Below are 21,614 nucleotides of genomic sequence, written 5' to 3' on the forward strand. Positions count from 1 at the left end.
TTTTTAAACCAAGAAATGGCAACGCAAGTATGCGATTTAGAAAGATGGAGGTAAACCCAGAAAAAAAGCTAAGAAACAGGAATGGGAGTAGAGAGGGGTGAGGGTTAGGGTTAGGGTTTGAGAAAGAGAGATCCTGTCTTTCATTGTAAGCCTCATAGTATGACTTTTTTTAAGATTAAACTTTTGATTTTGAGAAAATTATAGTCACATGCAGTTGTAAGAAATGATACAGAGGGCTTCCCTGGTGGCGCAGTGGTTGAGAGTCCGCCTGCCGATGCAGGGGACACGGGTTCGTGCCCCGGTCCGGGAAGATCCCACATGCCACGGAGCGGCTGGGCCCGTGAGCCATGGCCGCTGAGCCTGCGCGTCCAGAGCCTGTGCTCCGCAACGGGAGAGGCCACAACAGTGAGAGGCCTGTGTACTGCAAAAAAAAAAAAAAAGAAATGATACAGAGATTCCTCAGCAGTAACATTTTGCTAAATTATAGAGCAATTCCACACCGGGTTATCCACATTAATACAGTTGACCCTTGAACAACACAGGTTAACCTGCGCTGGTCCACTTACATGCAGTTGATTGAATGCACAGGTGCGGAACTTGTGGGGACAGTAAAGTGATACACAAATTTTCCACTGCTAAAGGGTCGGCACCCCTTGCCCCCCGGGTTGTCCAAGGTCAACTGTATAGTCAAGATACACATTTCCATCACTACAAGGATCCCTCTGTTACCTTTCTGCTGTATACGCACTGACCTCCAACCTTGGCCTCTAGCAACCACTAATCTGCTCTTCATTTCTGTACTTCTGTCATTTCAAGAATGTTCTATAGGGCTTCCCTGGTGACGCAGTGGTTGAGAGTCCGTCTGCCGATGCAGGGGACGCGGGTTCGTGCCCCGGTCCGGGAGGATCCCGCATGCCGCGGAGCAGCTGGGCCCATGGGCCATGGCCGCTGGGCCTGCGCGTCCAGAGCCTGTGCTCCGCAACGGGAGAGGCCACAAGAGTGAAAGGCCCGTGTACCGCAAAAAAAAAAAAAAAAAAAAAAAAGAATGTTCTATAATTGGAATAATTTGTAATGTGGAGGAATTGTCTTTTTTTACTCAGCAGCATACTCTGGAGCTCCATCTAGATGTGCACGTACCGTCTTTTCCTTTTTATTGCTGAGTAGTATTCCATGGTGTAGATGTATCACAGTTTGTTTAACCATTTGTCTCTTGAAGGACATCTGGGTTGTTTCCAGTTTTCAGCTATTACAAATAACGCAGCTATAAACATTCAGGTACAGGTTTTTTTGTGTGAACATGACTTTTCAGTTCTCTGGGATAAATGCCCAGGAGTGCAGTTGGTGGAATTTGTGATTAGTTGCATGTTCGGTTTTTTAAAGAGAAACTGCCCAAGTGTTTTCCAGAGCGGTTGTAACATTTTACATCCCCACCAGCAATGTATGTGTGGTCCACTTTCTCTGCATCCCCGTTAGCATATGATGTACTTTTATTTTACCCATTACAGGTGTATAACGATATCTCATTGTGGTTTTAATTTGCATTTCTCTAATGGCTGGTGATGTTGAGTATCTTTTCATATACTTATATGCCACCTTATATCCTCTTCAGTGAAATGTCTCATGTCTTATGCCCATTTTCTAATGGGATTGTATTTTTTATTACTGAGTTTTGAGAATTCTTTATATAGTCTAGATATTGTCATTTCATTCTCTTAACAAGGTCTTTCACAGAGCAAATATTTTTAATCTTGACAGAATCCAATTTATCAAATTTTCCATTTATGGATTTTGATTTTGGTGTCAAGTCTAAGAACTTCTTGCTTAATCCTAGATCCCAAAGATTTTTTTCTAAAAGGTTTATAATTTTAGGTTTTACATGTTAAGTCTGTGATTCATTTTTAGTTAATTTACATATAAAGTATAAAACTTGGGTCAAGGTCTGTTTCCTTGTCTATGTGTGTCCAGCTTCTCCATCACCATTTGGTGAAAAAACTATCATTTCTCCATTGAATTGCTTTTGCACCTTTGTTAAAAGTCAGTTGTGCATATTTCTGTGGGTCTACTTCTGGGTTCTCTATTCCATCTTATTGATTTGTGTGTCTGTCCCTCCAATACCACAGTCTCCACTACAGTAATCAATATACAGTAATCATATATATATATATATATATATATATACACACACACACATACACTATATTTTTAATGTCTTGAATTTGAGTAAACTAACTCTTCCTACTTTATTCTTTTATCAAAATTGCCTTACCTTCTGGTTTGCCTTTCCATGTGCATTTTAGAATAATCTTACCTATATCTACGAAAAAAAATCTTGCTGGGATTTTGACAGGAACTGCATTAAACCTGTATATCAATCTAGGGATAACTGACATATTTACTCTATTGAGTGTTCCAATCCATGAACACACAGCATGTTCCTCCATTTAATTAGACGTTCTTCAATTTATTTCATCAGCATTTGTAGTTTCCAGCATACAAGTCCTATACAAGTTTTGTTAGATTACACCTTTCTTTTTCAAGTGACTGTAAACAGTATTGTATTTTAATTTCAGCATCCACATGGTCATTGCTTATGATAAAACTACCGTTGACTTTCGTACGTAAATCTAGTATTCAGTGACCTCAGTAGACTCACTTATTAGTTCTAGTTTTTGTTTTTGTTTTTTGCGGTATGCGGGCCTCTCACTGTTGTGGCCTCTCCCCTTGCGGAGCACAGGCTCCAGACGCGCAGGCTCAGCGGCCATGGCTCACGGGCCTAGCCGCTCCGCGGCATGTGGGATCTTCCCGGACCGGGACACGAACCTGCGTCCCCTGCATCGGCAGGCGGACTCTCAACCACTGTGCAACCAGGGAAGCCCTAGTTCTAGTTTTTAAATACACTCCTTGGGAATATCTACGTAGACAATCATGTCATCTACAAATAGGGATTGTTTTACTTCTTCCTTCCCAATCTGTATGCCTTTTATTTCTTTTTCTTGCTTTATTACACTGGCTAAAACTTTCACCACTGTGCTGAATAAGAGTTATGAGAGTAGACATCCTTGATTTGTTCCCGATCCTAGGTGGAAAGCATTGTTTCTCACCATTTAGTATTATGTTAGCTGTAGGTTTTTTTGTAGATGTGCTTTATTAAAATGAGGAATTTCCCCTCTGTTCCTATTTTCTGAGTTTTTATCATGAATGGGTGTAGGATGATATTTTTCTTCTTTAGCCTGATAATGTGGTAGTTAGATTGATTTTCAAATACTGAACCAGGCTGGCATTCCTAAAATAAACTCCATTTTGTCATGGTGTATAATTTTTTGTATGTTGCTGAATTCTATTTGCTAATATTTTGTTAAGGATTTTTGCATATATATTCACGAGGGATATTGGTCTGTTTTTTTTTTTTTGGTATCATCTTTGTTTGGTTTTGGATCAGGGTAATACTAGCTTCATAAAATGAATGGGGAAGCATTCTCTTCTATTTTCTGGATAATATTGTGTAATTGGTATTAACTCTTCTTTGGTAGAATCTTCAGTGAAACCATCTGGGGACTGGAGATTTCTTTTCAGGGATTTTAAAATTATTTCCATTTCCTTAATAGCTATAAGGCTATGAAATAATCGATTTCATGTTGGGTGAGTTCTGGTAATTTGTGTTTTTCAACAAATTGGTCAATTTCATCTAAGGTGTCAAATTTATGTGTGTAAAGTTATCTGTAGTATTCCCTTCTTATCCTTTTGATGTCTATAGTGGCTGTAGTGATATCCCATTTTATTCCCCATATTGGTAATTTGTGTCTTGTCTTTTTCTGTCAGTCTTGGTAGTGGTTTGTTGATATTACTGATCTTTCCAAAGAACCTGTTCTTTGTTTCACTGATTTTCTCTGTTGGTTTTGTTTCAATTGTACTGATTTCTGCTCCAAATTTATTTCCTTCCTTCTGCTTGCTTTGGGTTTTTCTAAGTGTTTGAAGTGGAAGCTTTAAAGTACTGATTTGAGATTTTTTTTCTTTTTCTCTAATGTTTGCATTTAGGGCTATAAATTTCCCTTTCAGCACTGCTTTAACTGAATCCCACAGATGTTGATGTTTTCATTTCTCATTCAGTTCAGTGTATTTTTGAAAAATTTCCCTTGAGACTTCCTCTTTAACCCATGGTTTAGAAATACACTGTTTAGTTTCTAAGTGCTTGGAGATTTTCCTGTTATCTCTCTATTACTTATTTCTAGTTTGATTCCACTGTGGTTGGAGAACACTTTATATGATTTCAATTCTTTTAAATTCATTAAGTTTTGAGTCTATCTTAGTATATGTTCTGTTTGCACTTGAAAAGCACAGTATTTTGCTGTTTTTGGATGACTTGTTCTATGTCAGTTAGATCATATTGGTTGATGGTGGTGTTGAGTTCTTCTATATCCTTGATGATTTTAACTATTCTATCAACTGTTTAAAAAGCTATGTTGAAGTCCCCAACTATGGTTGTGGATATATTTCTCCATTCAATTCTATCATTTTTTGCTTCCCATTTTCTGCTCTGTTGCTTGGTGTATACACACTTAGGATTAACTGTGCCTTGATGAATTAACTATCATTACATACTGTCCCTCTCTATCTCTGGCATTTTTCTTTGCTCTTAAATCTACTTTATCTGATACTAACATAGCCAATCTTGCTTTTCTTTGACTGTTTACCTAATATATATTTTCCTATAAACCTTTTTCTTTCAGATTGCCTATATTGTTATACTTGAAGTTTCTTGTAGACAGTATATAGTTGGGTCATGTTTCTTAATACAGTCTACCAATATGTCTTTTAATTAGTATATTTAAACCATTTACATTTAATATAATCATTAATATGTTAGATAGTAAGTCTGACATTTTAAAAAAACATTTTCTCTTTGTTCTGTTTTTTTGCTTGTTTTCTTTTCCGCCCTGCCTCATTGTGAGTTACCTGAACATGTTTTAGAATTCCATTTTGATTTATCTATAGTATTTCTGAGTTTATCTCTTTGGTTAGCTTTTTCATAGTTTTAAATGTTTACTCTGTATACATTTAGAATCACCTTAGGTAGTATTGCAATTTTTGCTTCAACTAGCAAACATAATTTAGAAAACTCAAGATAAGATTTATGTATTAACACATATTTTTGCTTACCATATATATTATTTTGCTTACCATATTTTAAATTTCTTCTTGATATTACCTTTCTTCTTTTATCATTTCCTTTCTGTTTAGAGAAACTCCTTTAAGCATCATTCTTTTAGGGTAGGTCTGCTGGTGACAAATTCCCTGAACCCATCCTGTCCATCTGCCTGGCCCAAAAGGACTACATCAAAATAAAGAAGTAGACGCCATTCCCAAAGTAGGGCCAGAACTAAAAGAATTGTTCTTTTAGAACAGAAAGGGCTGAGGGTAAAGGGCACTACAATTTATCACAGTGAGAAGACAGGGTGAGAAGGGTTTGAAGAGGAGTTGGGACTTTTCAGGTTGTCATTTGTGGGAGCTGTGATAAGGCAGGAGATGGAATAAAGCACAAAGAATCAAGGGTCAAAAGCAGAGGGCAGAGAGAGATGAAGAATATACAAAACTGCCCTTACTCCTGAAGAGTTCCACAAAGGAATGCTTTTTGTGTTTTGTTTTTTCCCCTCAACAGCATGCCAATCAACAACCCTCTCCAAGTCCAGCTTAAAATACTGTAAATTTTAGGTCAGGCGAGAATGAGTCTCTCGGCCTGATAAATGTCTCTGGAACTCACATCAGCAAGACGAGAAAGAAAATTCTGATTTGGTCGTGATTTTTTTTTTTTTTTTACAAGCCATTGCCAAAGAAACACCTTACCTGACCACCCCCTGCCCCACACTGACCCCTCATTTCATAAAGGAGGCAGCTAGGGGGGGATAGCTTTCTTTATCCTTAGATGGGCAATGATAGGGTCAGTCTCCAATTTCCAATTTCTGTCTCTCCTTTAAGCATCTTGGTTCTCATAATTCCCTAGTACCCACCTCTTCAACCACCATCAATTCCACTCTCTCCTTTTAGAAATGAGAAAAGAATGGGGACTGTTCTCCCATGGTCATATTTGAAATGCTGTAGTTCCCATTTCAATTGCCACAAAGCAATGAAGGAAAATGTCCTCAAGTCTGAGAATTCGCTACGTGATTAGAAATTCTTTCTAGATCTAAAACATCCACAGGCTTTAAGAAAAAGAATGAGCACATAATGATTTAATTGGCTTTCTCTTTTAATCAAAAACATACTTTGTTACAGAGTTCTCAGGAAAGGTTCAACTATTTTTTAGCCACAGACTTCAACCAGGCAAAAGTATACAAAAAGCCACAAAAGAACTACCAGCCTTAGCTAACCAGTTTTCCCAAAAGCAGAGGTTAAATGTGGCTCTTCTGTGAGTTTTGGCATAGCTGCATTCCTCTGACTTCAGAGAAGGAGACAGAGTTGGGAAATACTATCACCAAATCTGTTCCCAACCCCTAGTCACCTCCTCCAAATGGTTCTGCAGCTCACCAGGTTTTCATCATCCAGGAGCTTTCACACTTTTCCCTTAAATCACATGTCCAAGGCATCGGCCAGAACCCAACTTGGAAGAAGTTTGCTGACTCTATGTTTGGCCTTTTAACCAATCCAAGCCCATGAGTCCTTCTATCAATGACAAGCAGCCACAGCAACAGCAGCTGGTTTCATTCCTTCCTTTCCAGCCACCACACAGCTGGCCTCTACCAGGACTCCCCAATCCCCTACCCTTGACCCACCCCCCAAGGAAGGTTCTCAAGGTCCTTGAAAAAGCCAAGTCCATTAATTACACTCATCCAAGGATAGGCTGGAAGAGAACTCTGAAAGAAATGCTCCAGCCAAAAGTCTTCTAATCAAAATGGACCTAAAAAGAGCCAAAAATAAAGTGAATAATCATCCACTGGTATTGATTTCTTGAGTCATATAAACCATTTTAATTGACACAGTTCAAGGGAATTTCCCTGTTTTCAGAATAGAAGAGTTAAGAAACCAAAGACCCAAAGCAATGACCTCTAATAACCATTAGGCATTTACAGTAAGTTTTCAATCCATTTTAGTTTAAAAAAAAAATTACCAGCACACAGTACTTAAGAGGATGGTGTCACACACATACCAACCCAAAAGGTAGAATATCATGACAGCAAAAAAAGCCTTAATACACCTTGAATAGAGATGATGGGAAAATAAGATAAAGGCTTTTCTCCATTTTTTTTTTTTAAGTATTTATTGCAGCCCCCAAGGCGGTGCTAGGCCTTTGGTTGAATTTAAGTTTTAAGGACATATTATGTAACTTCTTGTCCACAGAACAGTAATAAAATATCAAGCCTAGTCTCATTTGAATAATGTGGAAATAAGTAAAAAGCCCCCTCAGACAGCAGACCAAAGGTAAGGAAGAAATCAAAAACTGCTGCAAGGTAGGCAAGGTCACTTAAACTTCAGAGCTGGAAGAACTCATCTAGTCCAACTCCCTCATTTTACAGATGAGGCAACTGAGGCCCAAAGAAGGTAAATGACTTGCCCAAGGTCATACATCAAATTAGTGGCAGAGCGCAAACTAGAGAGTGCAACTGTCTGGCCCCAGCCCAGAGCCACTACTAGTTTCAGGTTGAACAAGAACACTAGTTCTGAGACCTATTGAGAAAGCATCTGAAATAAACTGAAAATTATCCGCATCAATAGAGAGAAATGATTGTCTTCACTAGAGTTTTCTCCTTAGTTCTTCCTACATTAAAAAAAAAAAAAAAAAGATGATGAAGAAAGGAAAAGAAAAAAAGGTTCATTCAAGTCTGATGTTAAAATCCCTGAAAACATCAGCAATCACTTTAGCTACTCCTTGGGGCAGGATATCAGACCCTCAATTCTCATAAAGGCACCTAAAGGTCAAAAATATCTGTAGAGGAGGAAGGCCAGAAGATAGGACTCAAAAAGGGGACACCAAAACAAAACAAAACAAAAATGACCCCCTCATTTTCCAAGGTTTTTGTTTTTTTTGCTGTTCTTTTCTTTTTGCTGGTGTCCTCTAGGTAATGGTATTGCCTCTGGCTGTTGATGCTAACTTAGTAACCAACCCTTGTAACCTCAGTATTTGTTTGAGCAGCATTCAAGTGGAAGCAACTAAACCTTTCAAAGGGGAAAATTATGAATATGACTCATTTCTCTCTATCTGAACTACCTGAAACTCAGCAAGAATCAGGAAGCACACTAAGCAGTCAAACTGATATCAAATGCCAAAGCAGTGAAGTTCTTTTCAATACTTTACAGGAAGCTTCCTTGGGTCCTGTCCCAGTTTGCCCTGGTGTTTTAAAGAAAGTTCTAATAAGTATGGTTATCTGGCTTCCTTGCCCAGTCGGGAAAATGAATCAGAAAGGGAAGAAGGAACTAAGGGGAGGTATACTAGTAACACACAGGAAGTGGCTGCTATCATTAAAGGGGCGGGGGGAGTGTAACAAAACCAAACATTCCAAACCATAGGAGTCTGCGACCATTCAGTGCAGGTAAAACAGTCCCACATGTCTTAGCAGCCTCTAAAGTCTACAAGACAGGAGGCACAAAAGAAACACTGTATCTAGTATGTTCTCTAATATACATATCAAATAACTCCACCCAAAAAAATGGCCAAAGTAAAAAAAGTTTTACTGCTTAAATAAGGCAAGTTTGGATTATGCAGAAAATTCCATTCCACAGTGATACCAGATAAATAAGATAAACAACCTAGCAACACTGGGACAAGTGCTTACAGACAAGGCTGGGCCTGAGGATGCTATGAATAAGGCCACTAACTTTTTACATCCTTCCTGATATATCTTAGGAGAAAAGAAATTATCTAGTTGTGAGGAAAAAATAGAAAGGTTGCACACAAGATTCTCATACCCCATCTTCAATAATCTTGCAAAGGAGGACTTAGGTGATTATTTACAGATAGCTATCCGCAACAATGGGTTCTGCCTTTAGGAAGGAAAAAAAAAAAAGCATTTTTTCTATCTGCTAGTCTTAGCCAAACCCCATCCACAAAAGAGTTGTTAACTGACTTTACATACAGGTAATTGCTTTCATATACTCATTTACCCCAGTAACCTAAAATTCACCATTTTCCCAATCTGCTATTATTAAATGCCAGTAAAATGACTCAGTGATGGAGGGAGCAACCCATAGAAACTATCAACAAAAAGGATTATTCTGCCTCACTGAGAATAAAACTTCTTCTTCCAAAAGGCTCTCAAAGAGGTTCTGAACTAATCTGATTTTGCATAATAGCTAGTAACTACTAACTAGTTACCACCAAACCAGGAATCGAAATACTTCACCATATATTCTTTAATCTCCACATATACTTAAGGAGCACCATGGAACATGTAAAATTTCCCTTCTTCAGATGGGCATGGTCAAAAAGACAACTGCAATAAACTTTCGAAATAAGATATTTATCATCTGAAGACAGGACATTTTATTTTGCCTTCAATGTTCTATTACAAATACCCCCTCTCTACACTACACCCTTCCACACGAAAGTGGATTTTTAACTTTGAAATACAACACAGCTCATATGTGTTCATTTTATTTGGGTATTCTGAGTATGGTTATCCCTAAGCCAGGTCACTCAACCTGTAAACCTACGATGTTTACAGGAGGAATGGGACAGGCAACCTATTTGCCTATTAGGTCAATACAAACGAGCCATGCTTCTAGAAAAACAAGGTTATACGGCAGTGATTTATTATCATTATCTTTGTATACCAGGGGTAGTATACTATAAAAAATGACAGACTATATCCCACAAAAGAATCTACTCCCTGGAAAATAAAGGCAACACCATTTTGGATTTAAGGATTTCCCTTTGATAATGCACTGAAAGGCACTAGACAAAAGTGGAATGGGCCTCATACTGGATTGATTATAAAGGTACAAACCTGGTTCATCTCTCTCTCAGCTTCCACTGAAATTCAATATTCTGAGAGTCTCTGAGATATGAACTAGCTAGAGAAAACACACCCAGAACCATATACTCAGAGCAATCAGATTCCAAGAACTGTGGACACTATTCTACTCTTAAAATAGCCATAAAATCTTAAACACTGTGATTCTTTTAGTCTTACTCATCAAAGATGACTACCTCTAAGAAACGTAAATACTGTTCAACAACTATAAGCCCTCAGAAATAACTGATTATAATATATTAGATGTTTTCTCAAAAGCATGTGACTGAACCTAGGCACAAGTATAAAGCAATTAATAACTAGAAGTACTTCTATGTACTTGTATTTTTATGGCTCTTTGCAAAAGGAAACCAAAGTGGGTGGCTTGGCCTGAAAGACAGACTACTTAGCAAATATTTTCCACAATACTTTCCCTAGATGATTAAACATGTAAACCTTCTTTAAAGTAGAATAGGAGGCAATGGATTATATCATAGCATGCTTGTGGTTCTAATCTAACATCCTCAATTTTTAAAATCTGTTATTCTAAAACTCTCTCCTCTTGCTCCTATTCTTCATTCACAATAAAACAGACCTAAGTAAAAAATTTCTAGAGAATGAAGATACCTTTTAAAAAATCTGCCAATAAAACGTAAAATCACCAAACTTTACAGATTAAGATTAGGTCTTTAACAGAAGTATCTGTAAGTACTCAAGAGTATAAATGAGTTGGTAGAAATGTTATTTTAAAAAACAAAATACAAGTAGCTTGGATCAAGATATGTTTAAATCACAGCAATAAGCAAACTCAGTGGTTTCTAGGATGGTCTTACTAAGAAGACCTAAGCAAAGAAGTAGAAGATTTGTTGATTTAAGTTGATATAAGGATGACTATCATGCATTAAGTGTTTCTCATGTCTCAAACTTGTAACACACCTGAAATAATCTTATTACACTTAGAAAGGCCCTCCATGAAGAAAGCAAAAACAGCTGAAAGATAATCCTTGATTTATTTCACACTATTTATCCTGTAGACAACCTACTTATCTTATAGACAATCAGGCCTAGTTTTGCTACAGTAAAATAAAAGTTAAAAAAATAACCAACCCTACACTTGATACATAATGTCCATAGGGAAGTCCTGGTAGAGTGGGAGAAAAAAACCAAAGCTGCCCAATAGTACTGGCTGTTTGCCTGTCACTTAGTAGAAGGTGTCTCGCCACTAAGGTTGGACTCAAAAGTGCAAAAGAAAAAAAACTTAAAAATCAAACCTAGAATTCAACTTTGCAGGTTGAGATTCAGTTTTATTTATGCTACTAGCTAAGTAAAAAGCATACATATTGTATCTGTGGTACAGTCAATACATTTGCAACTTTTCTACTTAAATTCTCTATACAAAGTCACTGCCAATTCATATGATCATTGATGGCAAAGGGCTTAGAATAACCAAAAAGTATAAAAAAGTTTGCAGTCTTGCCCCAAGATACAAAAACTGAATTTTAAACAATGTCATAACATACATGATTTAAACAGTATACGAAAAAAAAGTCACACATCAAATGAAGTACAAAAATATCCAAACTACCTATTATGAACGGTAATGTTTCCCTTATTCTGCACTGTATTTAACACAGAATTTAGCAATTCCCAAAATATTCATTATTTAGTTTAAGCACTGCCACCTTTGCAGAATGGTTAAGATATTAGATGGAGTGACACTGCTTTTAGTGTTTTTAAAAATACAAAACCTTTCCCTATGTTAATGAAGGAAAGAAATTCCTCCTCTAGGCTTCTTAGTAACCAACCCTGTGCCTAGAAATATAGAATACATCTACTGTTTAACAGGGCTAAAGTAGATTTCGTGATAAACAGTTATCCAACAAAGATAACAAATGTAATTTTAAATGATATTCCTTTGGTAATTTTAAGGAATTCTCAATATACAGAGATTAGTGTTTTGCCTTGGCAAAAGAAAAATTGAAGTCACAAGACAATCTGAATTGAAATCATCTTCACTAGTTTAACTTGAAAAAAACATTTGCATAAAAGGTTATAATACATTACTATCTTCTTTTTTAAACACAGAGTAAAGTTGCTCTTGGTAAAATTAACTCACCCGCATGGCACAATATTTTGGAGTAAAGTATGTTCAACAATAACAACTCACACACAAGATAACATAGGTGAATTAACTTTGAGAACTTCTCTGCCTTTAAAATCAGCAATATTGAATTTATTCTATAGAATAACACACATATCAATGTTCTGCATATAAAAGGCTCTAAAACATTTTAAAGGGCTAAATTTTCCAGCATTGGAATGATTCCTTCATACATAACTGGTGAAGATTTAATAAGAATGTGTTTTTCCTGATCTTCAAGCTCTGAGCCATGCCTGAAAAGTTCTAAATAGGAAAAAAAAATTGTTTAATCCAGTTTCTGTCTGCTAGGAGCAAGGCAGCAAACACATTTTTCAACCCCTTATGAAAAGATAAAGCAGAACAAAAGTGAAATATATCTTCAGATTATAAACAGGATTGCATTTTATAGTCCACCATCCTGATAATGTTAAGGGCCCCAACATTAAGTTAAAAGACCTCAGTCTAAAGGCTGTGGGTCGGCAATAGGCATGGTGTGAAGTACTTCATCTAGGAGCTGGAGGGCCCGGTGTAAGTGAATCTCAATCCAGCAAGGTGTTTCCTTGATGCTCTGTCTTGGGTAATCAGGCCCCCAGCCTTTCACAAAACTCATCCTGAGTATGCATAAACGACGAAGGTCATCAACACCGATTCCAGCAGCAGCTGACAAACCTAACAGAAAAGATTTAGATGACGTCAGAGGGACAGCTGATCTCTTCCCATCCTCCCTAAATCTTACATTAATAAGGTGATTAGCTTTCTTTACTTCATTCTCCCCAGCATATAACTTCTCTGTCAAGGTGCCAAAAAGTAAGTGTAGATCTATACTTTATCAACAGGGACTGAAAACTTTTGGTAAAGACCACCTACATTCCACATGGGTCTTCTAGCTACCATCAATTATGAATTACCACAATCCACCAACACCCCACCTGTTTTTCTCTTTAGAAGTGGAGGTGAAGGAATAAAAAACAACTTGTTTTTAAGAGGTAGTGCATGTCTACAGGTTGGTTCTAAGAACCTTACTGTCTGTCTAAACAGTCTAGTTCAGAGTAAGACATGACTAATAATGAGACAGTTAACAGTCCTGGTTCCACTAAGACTTCTTGGATGACCCAGATGATGTCTGTCTCTCAGTTTCACAATGTAACGGAGATAATATGTAATTACTCAACAGGGGGCAGTAGATGAGAATGAAAAATTTAATAATAGATCTGGATTCTTTAGTAAAAGCATGTTTATAACATCAAAACTAGCAAATTAATGGTTTAGATGCCCAAATCTTTTAAAAAATAAAATTCTCTAAATGAGTATGCCTTATCTACCTCTAAATTGTAAACTCCTGAACATAAGCCACAACGGAGACTCTGCATCTAATTTTCCAGTCAGAACATACAGTCATATAGTCAATCTGCATTCATCAATATTACAATGAAACTAATGGGAGGAATTTGTTATGTACTGTAGAGAAACCTGCAGGGCCACTGCAGTTTTCTTAGCCAGTGTGATTTGCTTACCACACTGAAGAGGTTAAGAACAGGGGTTGAATGAATCACTAGTTATGCCTTCAGACGTGGAAGATGGGTGCCACGTGTTTCCATCATAAAAGTCTATAGTCAGGAGTTTAACTCTGCAGTAAAAAATTCCCCATCAGTGTGAAACCTGGCACACAGTTCAATTTTACCCTAAAATTAAAAAAAAGTCTACAAGTTACCAAAATACCACCCTCACTTAGTTTTCTCTCCATGCTTAGCATACTTAAGAAAAAACTGGAGAGGTGCCTAACTCTGAAACTGAAATATGCTTTCCTTCTAGAATAAAGCAAAGCATGTCGGTGATCTCAACCCACCCTGGCTGGTGAGGCAAGAATTAAAAGCATCAGCAAAAAAAAGGGGAGACTGATCAATATAATATAATAGCCCCCTTTCTCCTTTATCCCATACTCCCTTTTTTGATACAAAAAGAATGAACACAGGGTCCTAAACAAAGGGCAACTATTACAGAAGAACAGTTCTCTTTTTTTTGTTTACAAATTCAAAAATGTTATCCCAGTAAAAAGAACTTTAATTTCTATTATTGCTGAAATTAACTAATCAACTGAGTCAATCAAGATAAAACGCCAACTATTGCACTTTAAAAAAAAAAAATCAAAAGTATACTTACTGATAGCTGGGGCTATTCCACCTACTGATCCGGGGCCAGGGATGTTTCCTGCCACGGCTGCTGCCTGGGCAGCTGCTGCAGCTTGTGCAGTAGCTGCCTGTTGTTGCATCTGACGATGACACTGACGCAAATCAAAGACCTTAAAGAAAAGTATAAGTCTCATGCCATGAGTCCAGCAGAAAATATTCCATACATCAAAAACCAATGCACAATTTATTTAAAACTCATAGCTTAATTTAGCTCTCAGAATTAAAGAATTCAAAATTTTAATTTTTTATGTATATGTAGTTCTTAGGAAAGGTGGCTTGAAGCTCACCAAGAGGCACATTTCACTATGAGGACAGCTTTGGCTGCCACAGCTCTCTGTATCCTTTATCTAGAGTTCAGTGTGGGGCAGCCATTATTGTCCTTGTGAAAAAGCACACCACTGTGTAAAATGAACAGTTAAGAAATCATCCCTCCCTTTCATAACCAAATTGCTGAGAGTTTTCTTTAGGCTGAATCCATGGCCTAGATCACACGGCCAACTTCTTTTCTTTATCATTCTATTTGGAGGAGTGAATAAAAGGCACTGTCACTATATAAGAAAACAACTACATTTCTCAGAGATGCACACTTTAATCCATAGGAGCAAAATAACATGATATTTAGGACTTGTTTTAAAATACTTTAGAAACAGAGGAGAAAGAATAGATCAAGTAAATGTAAAATCTTAACAACTACTGAATCTCAGTGATAGACACATGGGATTTCATTAACTAGTTTCTCATTACTTTCTGTATGCTCGTGATAAAAAAAAAAATGCTTAGCTTTGAATCCTATCACTGATACCTGCTACCTACATGGGTTAAATTTCTTAACCTCTCTTGAGGCCTCAATTTTCTTATCTATAAAATGGGAATGCTAAGTGTACATGCTTTTTTATAAGGTTGTTATAAACTTGGCATAGTATACAGTAAGCTGTCAATAAATGTTACTTATTATATTTTATTTTAGTTTTGGTCTCCCATGTAGCCATTGACCTTTCAGGATAAGTTAAGGAGTTCATAAGTAATTTCAATGTTCTTTATCAGCCATGCCAAGGGCTGGCATTTTTTAAAGCACTGGAAGATTACACAAGCAGAGTGATCATCTTAGAAGTCGCAAGAAAGGAAAACAAGGACAGAGTAGAAGCAAGACTGCTCAATGCACTTTTTTTATATCATTTTAATTTCTGAACCATGTGACTATATTCCTTTGTCAAGAGTAAATTACATTAAAAAAATCCTTCTAGTATGCACAAAACCCAAATGTAAGCAAGCATAATTATCCTTGACAATAAAAAAAAAAAAATCAAAGAATGCATAACATAGTACTTTATCAGATAAACAACAGGTTTGGAACCCAAACCATTAGTTTTCAGATGCCTGAAAAATTCTGTCTTTAGCCATGGTATTTACATGAAACATAAGAGCATACAACAACAATAAACAAGAGAACCCTCTCCAAACAGCAAACCACATTCCTATTTACTTATTTCTCTACTCAATGCCAATCTTCCAGCATCAATGACGGACAAAACTTAGACTATCCCATTCTCTGAAGAGATAGAAATTTGTCACAAATAGATGTATTTATTACCTGACCAAACTATCAGTCCTAAAAGGCTTCAGGACAGAAAGTATGACAAAGTCAGGTCTGGAAATCAGAAATCCCGCAATGCCCAGAACAAAACCCACTGTTTTTTCAAGATTCCCAAGAGTCCATTAGATTCTGAAATTTTCCACTGGGCTCTCTGACCTCTTAGAAGGCATCACCTAGCACAGTACAAAGTGGGACTCAAATATTTGAAATGCCAAATAGCTCTACAACCACTTTTTTTTAAAGAAAGAAACTAACAAACCTTATTTTTTAGAGCAGTTTTAGGCTCACGATAAAACTGGGTAAAAAGTAAAGTGAGCTCTGCCTCCCTACTCAATCACAGCCTCCCTCACCGTCAACGCCCCGCACCACAGTGGTGCCCCTGCTACATCGATGAACCTACCCTGACACACTGTTATCACCCCAAATCACAGGCTACATTAGGGTTCACTCTTGGTTTTATAATTCTATGGGTTTAGACAAATGTATAACGACACATATCCAACGCTGTAGTGCCATACAGAGTACTTTCACTACCCTAAAAATCCTATGCGCACTGCCTATGAGTTCTTCCCTCCTCTCTATCCCTGGAAACCACTCATCTTCTTACCGTCTCCATAGTTTTACCTTTTCCAGAATGTCACAGAGTTGGAGTCATACAACATGCATGTAGCCTTTTCAGATTGGCTTCTTTCACTTAGTAATGTGCATTTTAGGTTCCTCCATGTCTCTTCATGACTTAATAGCTCATTTCTTTTTAGTGCTGAATAACATTCCACTCTGTGGATGTACCACAGTTTATTTACCCATTCACCTACTGAAGGACATGTTGGTTGTTTCTAAGTTTTTGGCAGCTGTGAATAAAGCTGCTGTAAACATCCGTGTGTAGGTTTTCGTGTGGACATACGTTTTCAAATCATTTGGGTAGATATTAAGGAGTGTGACTGATGGATCATATGGTTAGAATACATTTAGCTATGTAAGAAACTACCAAACTGTCTTCCAAAGTAGCTGTACCATTTTGCATTTCCACCAGTAATGAATGAGAGTTCCTGTTGCTCCACATCCTGGCCAGCATTTGGTTTTGTCAGTGTTTTGGATCTTAGCCATTCTACCAGTATGTAGTGGTATCTCACTGTTGTTTTAATTCACAATTCCCTAATGACATATGAACTTGAACATCTATTCATATGCTTACTTGCTATCAATGTATCCTCTTCACTGAAGCATCTATTCAGGTCTTTTGCCCATTTTTTAATCAGGGTGTTTTCTTACTGTTAAGTTTTAAGTGTTTTCTATATTTTCGATAACAGTCCTTTAACAGATGTGTCTTTCGTAAATATATTCTCCCAGTCTGTGGCTAATCATCTCATTCTCTTGACACTGTCCTTCGTAGAGCAGACATTTTTAATTTTAATGAAGTCCAGCCTATCAACTGTTTCTTTCATGGATCCTGCCTTTGATGTTGTATCTAAAAAGTCACTGCCATACCCAAGGTCATCTCCTATGTTATCCTCTAAGAGGTTTATGTTTTACATTTAGGTCTTTACAACCACTTAAAAAAATTTTTTTTTAACCATCATTATCCTAGTATGGCCCAGGAGGAGGGAATACAGCTTACTTATAAATTCCCAGGGTTCAATATGTTCTCAACATATCCCCACCTCCACCATGAGTTATTAAAAATAACCAAGAGATATTCACACATAGGTTCTTTACAATATGTTATAAACAATCATAATTTCGATTGTCTTAATCTAAATCTATGCTAACACCAGGAGCACATATTAACCACAGAGATGAAATTTTAAAACTTTTATCTGCAGATGTAGTAAAAATGATTCATTAAGCACCTCAGCAAACCTTCTTTCCACGTGGGTTATTTATGTAATTACAGCACCCACACCAAAAGACATATTATTGGCTATACTGCTAACTAAAACTCAGGCTGCTTCCCCACTGTATACTCTGTCTATACCATAACAGGTCTCATCTGTTATACTGGATAGCAAAATTAAGGCTTTCATTGAAATGCAACCATCTTCCTTTCAAAATTTGACTGAGTTGTTGATAAAAACAATTCAAAGTAACCAAAGGTTTTAAATATTCTTTTTGGCTCAGATCCAAAACATATTTCATCACCACCCCTGGGCTAATCAACAATTTACCTCTGATTTCATTTATTTAAACACATTTCCTGTGGTTACTCTCATATAAGTTTATTACAAACTTATTATTTAACAAAGGTGAGTGTCTTATAAAGATCACTGTCAACATCTTCAGGATATTCTCTTTCAACCAGGAGTCAAATTTTGGCATTCTTCTTTATAAGGCTCAGTTACAGTACTCTGTTTAAATCAACACCAAGAAATAGTAATCCAGAAAGAGAAACAGATAATTGTGTTGGTGGTATACTGGGCATCTGAATATAAGACTGCTTTAAGGACTTGCTAAGTAATCTGACCTGGAGGTAAGAATCATGATATATAGTAAGTGGGAATAAACTTAAGTGGGATCATAATAACCTTCAACCTAGTCCAGCTGTGGTTTAGAAACACAGCCTGCCCCCTGCCCCTAACATATATGTGTTCAAAAACAAACTGACTCATCATCACAGGAGAAATGCATATCAAAAACCACCACAGTGAGATACCACTTCACACCCTCTAGGATGACTAAAATCAAAAACACAGATAACAGCAAGTATTCATGAGACTGTAGAGAAATCAGAAACTTCATATACTGCTGCTGTAAATATAAAATGCTACAGCCACTTTGGAAAACAGTTTGGCAGTCCCTTAAAAAGTTACACAGAGTTATTTTATGATCCAGCAATTCCACTCCTTGGTATATGCAAGAGAAATGAAGACGTATGTTCGCACAAAAATCTGTACGTGAATGTTCATAGTGGTATTATTCATAATATAGCCAAAAAGTAGAAACTCATATGTCCATCAACTGATGAATGGATAAACAAAATGTGGTATATGAAATATTATTCAGTCCTAAAAGGAATGAAGTACAGATATATGCTACATGGATGAAGCTTGAAAACATTATGCTTAGTGAAAGAAGTCACAAAAGACCACATTATATGATTCCATTTATAAAAATTGTTCAGAGTAGGCAAATCTATAGAGAGAAAAAGTAGATTAGTGGTTGTCTAGAGCTGGCGGAAATAGGTTGTTGGGAGGTAACAGCTAAAGAGTACAAGGTTTCTTTCTGGGGTGAAGAAAATGTTCTAAAATTGATTGTGGTGATGGTTGCACAACTCTGTGAATATACTAAAAATCACTCAATTGTACTCTTTTAATGGGTGAATTATATGGTATGTGAATTATCTCAGTATCTCAAAAAAGCTCTTAAAAAACCTGAGTGTCTACTGCTTAAGCAACACAAACAAAACAGATCTTACTTTTGAAAGCAAAAGAGCAATGCCACTCAAACAGAATTCAAACATTTGCTCCATTTAAAGCTTGTAAAATGCCATTTTGTTACATCAGATTTTCATAAATATAAGGTGACTGCTATATCATGAGAGAAGCAGGAAAAAAAAAATCAACATCTTAGGAGAAAAAAAAATACAATTTAGTCCTAGCTTCTTGGTTTATAAAATGAAAGAATGGTTCTTCAAACCTATGTTTTCCTCATTTTAACTAAAAAGAAAAAAATGTGTTTGTGTGTATGTATGTGTATTGGGGGTAGGGATGGATTCCCCCATGTGGACTCCCCAATGTAAGGGCACTCCTTCCAAGGGTTCATGTATCTGTATGCAGTTCACCCCAGTAACACGATCTCTGGTGATAATCTACCTGACAACCTAAACTTTAGTTACTGCGGCCAAAAAAATTAGTAAATGAAGAAAAGGCCAATGGTTAGATTTAGGATAAATTTGGCATCTCTTTCTGGCTAATAAGAAGACTCTTCTGAAGAACAATATACTTAGTAAACAGAAATAACTATTTTTAAATCTTAGTTAATATAACAAAAATGGGATTTTTTTTACTCCACTAAAATGTACCACAAGAGAGTTATTTATTGTTCAAGGCAAAAGTCTGAGATTGCTATAAAAATCTATCCATGACAGTGGTTTATCAAGTGATGACACGTCTCATACCTGGGTGGCTTTTCAAGGACCATTTGTACCAAAATAGAGATACTACATTATTTGACAATCCTAGAAATTAATTATACAAGATTCCACATTTTTTAAGCTTAAATGTTTTAAATACTACCTCATATCCGTTAAGTTCATAACTACTGTCTGGCACAAAGTATATATTCAACACTGTAGTCCTCTGTCCATTCACTTCTAATTGCACAAGTAATCCAGAGACTTGTAGTCAAGATGGATGCATAGTTATGCATAATCACCTCTGCTCTCTGCTCCAAACATATACAAAGGCTAGAAAAACTATTAAAAATAGATATCTTCCAAGTCAATCATAAAATTCATGTGGAAATCCAAGGGGCTGGCAATAGCCAAAATAATCCTGAAAAATTACAAAGGTGGAAAGCTCACACTCCCCAATTTCAAAACTTCCTACAAAGCTATAGCAATCAAGAAAGGGTAGTACTGTCACAAGGATAGATATATACAGCAACGAAATAGAATTGATGTCCCAGAAAAAAAACCTTTATCACTTAAGGTCAATTGAGTTTTCAACAGGGTGTCAAGATAATTCAATAAGGGAAAGAACAGACTTTTGAACAAATGGTTGCTGGAACAACTGGTTCTCATACAAAAGAACAAAGTGGGATCCTTTCCCTACACCATACACAAAAATTCACTCAAAATGGATCATAGACCTAAATATAAGACCTAAAAGTATAAAACACTTAGAAGAAAACATAGGCATAAATCTTCATGACCTTGCCTTAGGCAATGGTTTCTTAGATATGACACCAAAAGCACAAGCAACCAAAGAATAGACAGACTATACTAAATTTTAAAACTTTTGTGCTGCAAATCATTATCATGTAAAAAGTGAAAGACGAGCCAAAGAATGGAAGAAAATATTTGCAAATCATGTATTTGATAAAGGACTGATACCCAGAATATATAAAGAATGCTTATAACAATAATAAAAAGACTAAAAAATCCAATTAAAAAATGGGAAAAGATCTGAACAGACATTTCTCCAAAGAAGAAACACAAATGGCCAATAAATACACAAAAAGAAGTTCAACATTATTAGCCATTAAGGAAATGCAAATCAAAACCACAATGAGGCAGATACCACTTCATATCCACTAGGATGGCTAAAATAAAAAAGGCAGATAATAACAAGTGTTGGTGAGAATATAGAGAAACAGAAACCCTCCATATACATTGCTGGTGGAAATGTAAAACAGCACTACCATTCTGGAGAACAGTCTGGCAGTCCCTCAAAAAGTCAGACATAGAGTTATCTTATGATCCAGCAACTCCACTCCTAGGCATATATCCAAGAAAATGAAAAAAAACATCTACCTAAAAACTTATACATGACTATTCATAGCAGCATTATTCATAATAGCCAAAAAGTAGACACAACTCATGTCCATTAACTTATGATGGATAAACAAAATCCACAGTGGAGAGCAAGGACGAAAGACAGAAGGTACCTGGGGTACCAGCACCAAACAGGTGTAGAGGACAGGAATTTGACTTCTCAGAGTGATATGGAATGAGAAAACAGGCTCTCCGAGGGCTACAACTGGGCACCTGCCCATAAATCAAGTGCTGGTAAAACAGTTTGACAGTTAATTCA

The 21,614-nt window shown here is 36.6% G+C and overlaps 1 protein-coding gene across 3 annotated transcripts in view; it reads right to left on the reverse strand.

Annotated features, from left to right (window-relative positions):
• Positions 1 to 6,223: 6,223 nt before the first annotated feature.
• The window catches only part of SMAD4 (SMAD family member 4), a 60,399-nt gene continuing 45,008 nt past the window's right edge, over positions 6,224 to 21,614 (reverse strand). For 2 of the 3 annotated variants that reach the window (XM_032653835.1, XM_032653836.1), the window contains exons 11-12: positions 14,242 to 14,380; positions 6,224 to 12,750 (exon numbers count right to left, since the gene is read on the reverse strand). In XM_032653835.1, coding sequence (XP_032509726.1) covers positions 12,539 to 12,750; positions 14,242 to 14,380 — 351 coding nt within the window. In that variant the 3' untranslated portion in view covers positions 6,224 to 12,538. Of the gene's footprint in view, positions 12,751 to 13,595; positions 13,709 to 14,241; positions 14,381 to 21,614 lie in introns of all 3 variants that reach the window. The other variant, XR_004353073.1, reaches the window with a different exon arrangement.

Source organism: Phocoena sinus, chromosome 14 (assembly GCF_008692025.1).
Source record: "Phocoena sinus isolate mPhoSin1 chromosome 14, mPhoSin1.pri, whole genome shotgun sequence".
Classification (NCBI taxonomy): Eukaryota; Metazoa; Chordata; class Mammalia; order Artiodactyla; family Phocoenidae; genus Phocoena; species Phocoena sinus.